Source organism: Arachis ipaensis, chromosome B02, assembly GCF_000816755.2.
Source record: "Arachis ipaensis cultivar K30076 chromosome B02, Araip1.1, whole genome shotgun sequence".
Taxonomy (NCBI): domain Eukaryota; kingdom Viridiplantae; phylum Streptophyta; class Magnoliopsida; order Fabales; family Fabaceae; genus Arachis; species Arachis ipaensis.
In genome coordinates this window covers 56,611,806-56,623,176 of record NC_029786.2, presented here as the reverse complement: position 1 = coordinate 56,623,176, position 11,371 = coordinate 56,611,806, and the positions used below count along the sequence as shown (strand labels likewise).

The 11,371-nt window shown below is 37.0% G+C and overlaps 1 protein-coding gene across 1 annotated transcript; it reads right to left on the bottom strand.

The window, feature by feature from the left end:
- On the bottom strand, positions 5,321 to 6,121 carry LOC107627270 (probable basic-leucine zipper transcription factor Q). Its single transcript, XM_016330119.1, has one exon. It carries the CDS (start codon positions 6,119 to 6,121, stop codon positions 5,321 to 5,323), a length of 801 nt encoding a protein of 266 aa, XP_016185605.1.

Below are 11,371 nucleotides of genomic sequence, written 5' to 3'. Positions count from 1 at the left end.
GTTCTAATCTAGCTACCCATTCTTCACTTTTTCACATACTCATGCATTTTCTTTTTCATTTCACAACACTTATGCATTGATTTTATTGGACCTTGCCTTGGGGCATTTTGTCCCCTTTTTATTATTTTTTTTCTTCTTTTTTTTCTTTTCTATTTTTTTTTCTTTTCCATATTATTTTTCTTTTCTTTTTCTTTTTTTTTCCTTTTGTTTTTCTCATTTTTTTTCTTTCTATATACAGGAGCATCAATGCATAAGATTTTACATTTGATCAATACATGAGTATGTACCCAATTCTCAATATTTTCAATAACAATACAAAACTACCCTTTTATTCACCCAATGTCCTAAGGTTCCCACACTTGAATGATACTCACACACACTAGCCTAAGCTAATCAAAGATCCAAATAAATGCAATTCAAAAGATTTAAGAAAGCTTGAAGGCAATGTAAGATGTACTTGGTATTCACAAAAGTAAGCATACAAAATTCAGAACCAAGTAGCAATTTATAACCTCAATCAAAGAATCCAACAATGAGTATAAACATAATGACGTTAAGATAACATCCCATTTAGTACTCAGCAGCAATACACAGTAAACAAGATGAATAATCCAACACTTGTAAGGAAAAGCAAAAATTAAAATGAAAAATAAACTAACTAAACAACTAACTAATTATCTAACTAGAAGAAATGGTTATGGATGGTGTTTGGTAGTTTTGGATGAGGGGTAGGAGGAGGGAAGAAGAAAGGAGAAGGAAAGAAATGGAAAGGGGAAAAGAAAAGAAGTGGATGGAAAGAAAGAAATCCGCGCGTACGCACACATGGCGCGCGCGCGTCGTTGGCTTATTTCGAGAGTGGCGCGTACGCGTCATGTGCACGTGTGCGCAAGTGGGGTTTGTGCCAGAGGCACAACGTTGGCGCGGCGCAGGCACAACTCTCTGGAAAATGTATGGAGGTTGGAACTTCTCAATCCACGCGTAGGCACGCATGGCGCGCGCGCGTGGATGGTCGGAAATGCTATAAGTGCGCGTACGCGCCATGTACGCGTACGCGTGGATGGTGCTCTGTTTTTCAAAAAATTTTTTCTATGTTTTTGCACCAATCCAAGCATTCCAAACCTCCAAACAGCTACCAAAACACCATAAAACCTTATTTAACATACTTAAACTACCAAACATACTCAACTAACTAAACAAAACATGAAATTAAGCTAATTCTACCAATATATACAAAAGAGAAAATGAAAGGATTTTACCATGGTGGGTTGTCTCCCACCTAGCACTTTTGTTTATTGTCCTTAAGTTGGACTTATGGGGAGCTCCTCTCAAGGTGGCTTGTGCTTGAAGCTATCCTTGAACATCCACCAATGCTTGAATCTCCAATAAGCTCCATTCTTCAATTTTAATATCTTCAAGCCTTGATGGAGTTCTTCACAAACCATGGGCTCCCAAAATTGATCCTCATATATTCTCGGATCCCATATCTTATTTCCACACCCATCTTCAAGTTGATTATCATTATTCCATTTGGGTGGCATGACTTTAGAATTCTCAATAAAGTGACCAAATATTCTCCTAGACCCAAACAATCTAGCTCTATACCAAACCGTGCAATTAAGCTTTGAACATGCAACCATAATGAGCCTAGAATAATGTTTCCAACCACTAGCCATTTCCTTTTTGCTTTTAAAGCCACAAATATGTCTAAGTTGACCATCCGTCTCAAGCAAACCATATTCAAGGGGAATAATAAAGCTTGAGTATAAGGAATTTACCCACTTGAATGAAAGAATGGATGGTGGTGGCTTGGGGAGAGGTATCTCCAATGTGCTAGCAAGCTTTACTCCCTTGTGTTCTTCCTTATTACTCTCCACATCTTCATAAGCTTCTCCCACCTTTGGTCATCCCATTCTTGATACACATCTTCATTGTAGCTCCCATCACCTACAACATAGTTGTAATCACACTCATAGCCAAAGTGAGAATTCATAGTGAAAAGTAAAAATAGGAAGCAAAAGCTAACAAGAAATAATGAAACAAAATCCTAGAACAAGCAAAAACTAACAAGCAATCCAAAAATCAAGCTATTCACAATATTCACATATATACAATAACCAATAACATAACACCATTGCAACTCCCCGGCAACGGCGCCATTTTGATGAATGGATTTTTGACGGTTTAGAATTTCACAAATGAAATCTCGTTGCAAGTATAGTTCCTAAACCAATCACTAATCCTTTCATACAAAAAGTTGTTTGTCACTAAAACAAACCCCTAAAATTTATAAACCGAAGTATTCAAACCTCGGGTCGTTCTCCCTAGGAATTGTAATGAAGTTTTTTGTTATCGGTTGTGAGTTATATTTGGGGTTTTCACTAATTACTCTACCTAGGCCAAGAGGAACAAAATCTACACTAAAACTAAAAGATGCATTTCAACAAACACATAGAGTGCAATAGAAGTAAACATTATTAATTGCAAGAATTAAAGGAATCTACAACTACAAAGGCAAGAGATCAACAATAGAAAAGCAAAGAAGAACAATTATTATGAATTACCTCTTAGTGAATTGGAACAAAGTAGAAGGAACAATACTAGATCTACAACAAAATATAAGAACAACATAAAGGAAATTACAATAAAAGATTGGAAGAAGAATGAACAAGGAATTGAGAAGATAGAAGTAGAAGAAGATGAATTAAAATCTAGATCTAAGAACTAAACCTAATCCTAATTCTAGAGAGAAGTGAGAGCTTCTCTCTCTAGAAACTAACTCTAACTACTAAACTAAGCTAATTGGTAACTAACATATGTTTCCCTCTTCACTCCTTGGGTTAAATAGCATCAGAAATGAGTTGGATTGGGCCCACAAGGCTTTAGAATTCGTTGGCCACGTTTTGCTTTAAGTGAACTAGGTGGCAGCAACGGCGCGTGCGCGTACTTTGCGCGTACGCGCCACCATACGTATAGCAACTATGGCAAATCTTATATCGTTTCGAAGCCCCGGATGTTAGCTTTCCAACCCAACTGGAACTGCATTATTTGGACCTCTGTAGCTCAAGTTATGGCCGATTAAGTGCGAAGAGGTCGGCTTGACAGCTTTCCGGTTCTTCCATTTCTTCATGAGTTCTCCAACTTTTCATGCTTTCTTTCTTCATTCCCTTGATCCAATCTTTGCCTCCTAAACCTTAAATCACTTAACAAACATATCAAGGCATCTAATAGAATCAAGGTGAATTAAATTTAGCTATTTTGAGTCCTAAAAAGCATGTTTTCACATTCAAGCACAATTAAAGGAGAATATACAAAACCATGCTATTTCTTGAATAAATATGGGTAAAAGGTGATAAAATCCCCAAAAATCAATACAAAACAAACCGTCAAATTGGGGTTTGTCACGTACGCGTGCGCGTCACCATCAGTTTTCAGCTCCAGCATGCTCGCGCGCTTTTTTTCACGCGTACGCATCGTTGATAGTGTTTGCTTAGTGAGCGCTACATTGGCTTAGTGAACGCTGCCCACGTGTGCGCGTCCTCCACGCGTGCGCTGGGTAGAAAATACCAATTCCATGCTTCAGCATCACTCAATCGTTCGTGTGATTCCTTCCAAATCCACCATCGACACGTGCGCGTCAAGCACGCGTGCGCGTCGATTCCAGAATTTTGCCTCTAATTTTAAATCTTGCCCGAAAATGCTGAGTAATCAAACGTAGCGCTCTCTTTAAAAATGAGCGCCAAACACTTCCACGCGTATGCGTCATGCACGCATACGCGTGGCTCTTCGAAAATTTCCCTTGATGCGTGAGCGTCCCATATGCGTGCGCGTTGCCAAGTGAGCGTGGTGTTCTCCATTTGAACGCTATGTTATTCTGCAGTGCTTCCCCTTTTTTTCATTTTCTCACCTAAAATTAACCAAACAAGCAATCAAAGTCTCACCAAAATCAGAAAAATTTGCATCATTCATAATAATCACTTAATTCTTGCATAAATCTCATGATTTTGTCTAAAATAAATGATGTTTGATTGAATCAAAATAAACACAAAATTTCACTCCAACCACTTACTTATTGTGCAAGAAAGTACATAAAACCTAATGAAACAAATGAAAAATACTTGTAAAACTAGCATAAGATGACTTGTCATCACAACACCAAACTTAAATCTTGCTTGTCCCCAAGCAAGCACTAAAACATGAGAAGAAATGAAAGAAATCAGAGAAGCATATATGTCCTTATTTAGCAGGTAATTGAATTTGGTTCATGGGGTTTTATGCAGATGCAATTGAAGCTCTTCCTTTATTAGATTTTAAGATTGAAATTTCCCTTTAAATGATAACCAAAGTTGCTGCTGTGAGCCTTGTTATTCATTTATCCTTGGTGTTTTGTTTTCTTTTGTCTTTCCTGCTAAGAAGCTTTATATTTTTATTTAAAGCTAAGTGTTATGTGTTGCAGCAGCTTTTTAGCTTTGTTTTTCAGTCAACACATCTCCACCACAGACACTTGGCTCACAATTCATCCTAAGACATTGATACCCAGCACCTCTTTGGGCTACTAAATGCTTTGTAATTAGGTTGCTCTTGATGGTGGATTTTCGGTTGGTAATCTCGGATTAGTTAATCCAAGTTACCAAGTTTCAAAATACTCCTTAGAACCTACTAATCTAAGCAAATCCTAATATAATAGCATCACAGGCATATGTCCTAAGGTCCAAGCTATTGGTGTCTAGCCTTTTTATTTGTTTCTTTCATTTTTGTTGCCAATTCTTGGCTTTTCTTCCTTTCCTTTTCTTGCTCTTTCTTTTTCCAAGGATAATTATTAATTGAAAGCTTTACAACAACAACTAAATTCACACTTCATGGGATCATCCTAACCTTTATCTTTTATCAATGAGCTTACTTTAGCAATCACACATACATACCACCACTGAACTCTATTACTATTCCTACCACATTGGACAATCACTTTCTGTTTCAACATTTTTCTCTTATTCATGCAAAAAGGGATCAAAACATATTCAAGTAAGATGAAAATAATGCAGACACTTATACTAGAACATTTAATTTTGAGAATTAAGAAAAACAAAAGACAAAATGCAGAACTCATTCAAAACATAGATCTGCAAAGCATAAAATCCTAATTATAACAACTGCATAACTTGGAAGGCATATCATGTTGCAAATATGCATCCTCCTTATTTACTAAGATTATGAAAGAACTCCACCACCTCTACTTTTTGTGCTCTTTTCCTTTGCTGGACTCTCCTTTCTTCTTTGGCTCCTGCTTCCTTTTCTTGTTTGTTTCTTGTGGCTCTTCAGCAGGTTATTTCGGAGGCCAAGAGAAATCTACCCGATCCCAGAGTCCAGCTTTTTTCAACCGTTGTTCCATTCTTTCTATGTTTCTATGGGCTCTTGCTCTTTGCTTGTTCACTAATTTCTGGCATTGGACGAATGGTTTGATCTCTTGATTTACTACTGGCATGCCACAGACCACGTAGTTTAACTTTTCTTGAGTCTCTATATCATACTCAATTCTGTCCAAGTGCCGAACCTCTCTAGCTGCGTGGTATAAGCTCTTCCATTGACGAAGATCCTGGAGGTATTTTTTCTGTTTAGCGTGTTGTTGGAACAATTTGTTGAATGATTCTTGAGAGTGACTAGATTGTTCCCCTTGCTGCTCCAGAATTCTTGCTTGGAATTCTCTTTGCTGGTCCATCATCCTCAAGTGCCAGTTTTCTTGTTGCTCTATCATTTTCAGCTGCCAGCTTTCTTGCTGCTCTTGAGCTCTCAAGTATTTCTCTTGTTGCCTCAAGTACTGCTTTTGTTGTTGTTCCTGTTCTCTCATGTATTGCTGAGACATTTCTTCAATGGCTTGTTGCATTTGGCTTAAGTCCATTGCATCAGAAGCTTGTCCCTCTTCCCGTTGTGGTCTCCTTCTCATTTCTTGAGGTCTTCTCTCCTCCTGGGTGTCAGTGACACCTTCCATCCTTTGCTTAGTGATTCCTCTGCCTCCTTTTATCCGATCTGTATTTGCATCCTCAAAGAGTACCCCTGCTCTGTTGCACAACCTCAATATAGTACTTGGGTGACCAAGTCTACTTGATTTGCCGCTGCCCTCAACCATCTCTTAGATGCTGTCTGCTATGATTTTTGGGATATTAATTTCTCCTCCTTTGAGTATGCAGTATGTTAGAATGGCTCTCTTTATTGTGACCTCTGATGTATTTTTAGTAGGGAGTATGGATCTTCTTACTATTTCATACCAACCTTTGGCCTCAGGTATAAGATCAATCCTCTTCAAGTAGCTTGGATCTCCATCTAAATCTCTTTTCCAGTCTTTGCCTTCCAAGCATAAGCCATTTAGTAGCTCATCAGGATCATTCTCACCCTTCATTATTTCATCAAAGCTAGGTTCAACAAAGGGGATCACTCTTATTTGTAAGACCTTCATGATGGACGCTGGGCTAAAATCCACATCAACCCCCCTAACATAGCTCTTGTAGGGAGGGCTGATTTTGCTTGACCGGACAGCATTCGCATAGAATTCCCTTATCATGGTGGCACTGATGTCTGTGAGGGGTTTACACAAGAGTTCTCATCTTCTCTGTTCGATTATCCTTCTCATAATAGGATATTCTCCTTCTTTTAATCTGAAACCAATCTCTGGAATGATTTCTTTTGATTCCATCAACCTATGATATCGTTACTCATGAAATTGAGATTTAAATCTTTTTTCATCATAGGTTGGTGGTTCAGCTTCAATTGGTTGCTTCCCTTTCCTTCATCTGGAACTTTATGAAGCCATTTAATTAAGGAAGGAGGAGGCCGAGTGGAGAATTGAAGAATGGTGAGGGAGAGAGGATTTATGTGGCTCTTAGGATGAGTGTTTGGCTTACTGGTGAAGTAAGAATAAAAGATTAGGGAGACAAGATTGGTTTGGAGCTTACAGAACACGGTTACTAGGACTTTTCCTTAAGGAAACTGAAAGCTAAATTTTTCAATGCACGGAGTGTGAAAGTTGGGTTATGAGGCATAATCCAAGTGACTATATTTATAGCAACTTTAATGAAGATTGGATGGCCAGGATATCTTTTGAAAGAGTTAGAATGGATGGTGTGCATGTAAGAGAGGATGAGGACAAGGACCACCTCTTCATTGGGCATGTGGTTCGGTCTCCTAGGTGCTACAGATTTTTGCTCCCCAAAAAGCAATTCCCAAGCACATGTGACTCACTTTTCCTCCTTGTGACACCCATACTTGCATGGTATTGTCCTTTCTTCATTTTTGTCTTCATACCTATCCATTTCAATCAAGGCAACAATAAGCTCAAAACTTGAATTTAGCACGGTGGTGGTTATCAAGTGCAAAGTATATATAAAAACTAAAATTTGCTATATGTTCCTTATTTATGAATAACCAACTATGCTCCTTAGGAATTGAACAAGGAACCCAATGAATGTCTTGTCATAATTAGCGTATTCATTACAAGGAACATTTTATTTTCTACCTTAATGCAATCAATTCACAAGAATGAGGCAGATATGGTTTATCTTTTCATGAACTTGACTATCTGAGTAAAAATGACTTTCCTGAAATTCATAGCATGTGTAGACACCAAACTTAATGTTTGGCTATATACTTTAATAGAATGAATGAGTATATATCCTAAAATGGTTATATGATCAGCATGCTTGAAAAGCTATTTTAGAGTGCCTTAGGCACACCAAACTTAGGAGTTAGGCATATGCTTCAAAACAATGTGTGCAGTTATCAAATTTACCCATGAGAGTTCAAATTTATGCTAGAAAGACCATTGATTATTGAAATTAAAACAAAAGCAAGAATATTAAATTATGGGCTGCCTCCCATGGAGTGCTCTTTTATTGTCACTAGCTTGACATTGATTCCTTATCAGGGTGGTTGATGATTATGTTGCCTCAGCTTGTCCCCTCTCACTGTGAGCTTTCTTCCTGTGATTTGATGAACAATCTCTATATGTTCCAGTGAGAGTATCTTATTGACAGTATAATAATCATCAGATTGTGTGTCTGTCTCCAACTGCTGGTAGATTAGTTTCACTTTGTCTCCTTCTGAAAATCCTTCAGTTGGTATTTTTTTGTTTTTCCACCCTTTTGGAACCTTTTTTCTTGCTCTTCTTTCTTTTCTTCAGTGACCTTTCCTTCTTGGCAGCAGTTTTTTGTCTAGAATTTTCTTCTTAATGATTGATCCTATGGCCTCGGGTTGCAATCCTTTTTCATCCTTCTCATCTTCATTACCCTTTTGTTCTTCTTTATTGTTTGTCTTTTGCTTCAAAGGTGGTCTGATGAGTGCCTCTTTGGGCTTTTCCTTCCAATTCAAGTCTTCCTCTTCAACTCTCATGCAGCTTTTCTCTTCAGCAGTATGCTAAATTTTCTTGAAGACATTTAGAGTGATCTTCTCATCATGTGCTCTCAGAGTCATTTTTTCCTTTTCCACATCAATGATGGCTCTTACTGTGGCTAGGAAAGGTCTTCCCAATATGATGGAATCACCTTCCTCTTCATTTAAATCTAAGATCACAAAATCTACTGGAAATATGAACTTATCCACCTTGACCAAAAGGTTCTCAACTACTCCATTATGGATCACCATTGATCTGTCAGCAAGTCGTAAAGTCATCCTTACAGGTTTCACTTCTTCTATGGACAGCTTCCTCATCATGGATAAGGGCATCAGATTGATGCTTGATCCTAGATCACACAATGCCTTATCAATGACTATATTGCCAATAGTGCTAGGCAAAAAGAAACTCCCAGGATCTTTGAGTTTTGGTGGGAGGCCTTTTTAAATCACTGCACTGCACTCTTGTGTTAAGATCACTGTTTCCTTCTCATTCTAGCTTCTTTTTTTGTTGATGAGCTCTTTGAAGAATTTAGCATATAGAGGCATCTGCTCCAATGCTTTAACAAGAGGGATATTGATTTCTAACTTCTTAAAAACTTCCAGAAATTTGGGAAACTGTTGATCCTTGAGCTCTCTTTTCAATCTTTGAGGGTATGGCAAAGGAGGGATGTAGTGTTTAACTTCCTTCCTCTGTTCTTGTGGAGGCTCTATCATGATTTATTTTCCCTTCTTTGAAGCTTGTGACTCTTCAACCTTCTTTTTAAGCTCTTCCTGGTCCTTCTCTTTAATTGTCACTTTTTCCTTGCTGTTGGCCTTATCATCCTCTGCTGGCTTCTTGTTAGCTTCTTTGTTATTCTCCAATGTCTTTCCACTCCTAAGATGAATTGCTTTACATTCTTCCTTGGGGTTTGGGATAGTATCACTTGGCAAGGCATTGGTTGGCCTTTCAGCTACTGTTTGCTTGGACAATTGTCCAATTTTTCTTTCCAGATTCCTCAGTGAAGCTTCGTGGTTCTTGTTGGCCAATTCTTGATGCTTGATCATTTCCTCCATCATCATCTCCAGTTTGGAGATTCTTTGAGATTCTTGGGGTGGTTGTGGCTGAGTGTGGGATGTAGATGGGGGACGAAAGTTGTTTTGGTTAGTTGATGGGTTATTGGGTGGATAGAAATTGGGTTGGGGTTGATTGTTTTGTGGTTTTCTGTATGGATTTTGGTTAGTGTTTTGATGGTTTTGGTGGTTTGTGTTGCGAAAGTTATTTTGGTTGGAGTTCCTTTGCCAAGGTTGTTGGTTTTGGTTCTCTCCCCATTCAGATTGGGGTGGTTTCTCCAAGATGAGTTATAAGTTTCTCCATGGAAGCCATTTGGTCCAGAACCTTGATTTTTCATGTACTGTACTTGTTCAGACTGCTGTTCTTCATAGCTTTCCTCATGCTGTCCCCACACCACTGGTGGTTGGTTAGTTGTGCTCACTGCTGCAAGTTGTAATCCATCCATCCTCTTTGTCATCATCTCAATTTGCTGTTGAAGCTGCTGGTGCATGAGTTTATTCTGAGCTAACACTACAAGAAAAATCAATATTTGTAACAAAAAAAATTGTTCCAAAAAATTGAAATTTTGAAACAAAAGGATTTTGTAACAAAAAAAGTTGTCGTTGCAGTATGTCCCGTTACAAAAAGTTTTTGTAACAAAAAACGGAACTGTTGCAATTCAAATTGATATTTTGTAACAAATTTTTCTGATACAAAAAATCAAAAGTCATTACAAAAGTGATAACAAATTTATCTTCAAAATATTTTTGGTGACAATATATTTTTTCCTATCATAAAATTTTGTTACAAAATATAACTTGATTTTGTAACATTTTTTTTCTTTAGTTACAAAATACTATTTATTTTGTAATAATTTTTTTAAATACAAATTACACACATAATTTGCCAAATTATATTAATTTTTTAATTAATTAATATATTAACTAATTTCAAATATCTTTCATTTAACTAAGATTGTTTTATAAATTTTCAACATATAAACTTTAAAGTACAAACTAACAAGACACATTGAAGAACCCTAATGAACTAGATAGATACATAGGACAAGAAAAACAATGAATTATAAATCTCCAAAATACAAACTACAAATTTCAAACTCCATCATGTTCATACATCTCCTTTCTCATGGAGAAGCTTCTAATAAGTGCCACACACCTGAAAAGACCACCAACCAGAAAATACTAGTTTAAGAAACAAGATTTGTTTTTCTTTAAAAATGCACTGGAAAAACAAAAAACTATACTCATATTATTCAACAATGAATACGAACTCTAAAATTCTTACCATGTTCTTTCCTAACCCCATGACTTCTAGTAACTCATTTTGTCTAGCATTAGAATGACAACATGCTCTATATTACTACTTAATAAATCACTCCAAAGCCAGTTGCATGATAAATTAATAGTTACGAATACCTTTCTGCATATGGGTGTATATATAGAGTAATAAACATAAACTGATACAGCTCTTCCATTAGTTCCATGACTAGATGGCCCTGGGCTAGAATGAGCACTTACAATTTCTTGCTCTTCACCATCTGCCTGAGTTGAAATATTCTGCCAAACAAGTGATAGACAAGAAGATTATGTAGTCACAAAAGGAAAGTAACAATTAACAAAATAACAAATTAAAAAATTTATAACAGAAAAAAGTCATATTTTTAGTCCTTGATAAACTCATACAGTTAATAATAAAGAATAAAAATAAGCCCCCACCGGATTGGTTTCCATTCTGCTAAAGATTATGCTGATCATCTGTGTCAGCATAGCCTTTGATGTTGCTTGGTTTGTAGGACTCTTGCTACAAAGGCAAAGAATGAATATGAGTACTATAGATTAATAACTAATTAACTATAAGCATTAAAGACAACATAGAAATGAGTAATACCTATTTAGTACAATATTGTAGCATACTCTGATAACTCCCAAGAAGGGTTCGCCA

Excerpts from the sequence above, each read along its gene's own strand:
- LOC107627270 (XM_016330119.1), bottom strand. The coding sequence starts at position 6,121 with ATGGTTGAGGGCAGCGGCAAATCAAGTAGACTTGGTCACCCAAGTACT.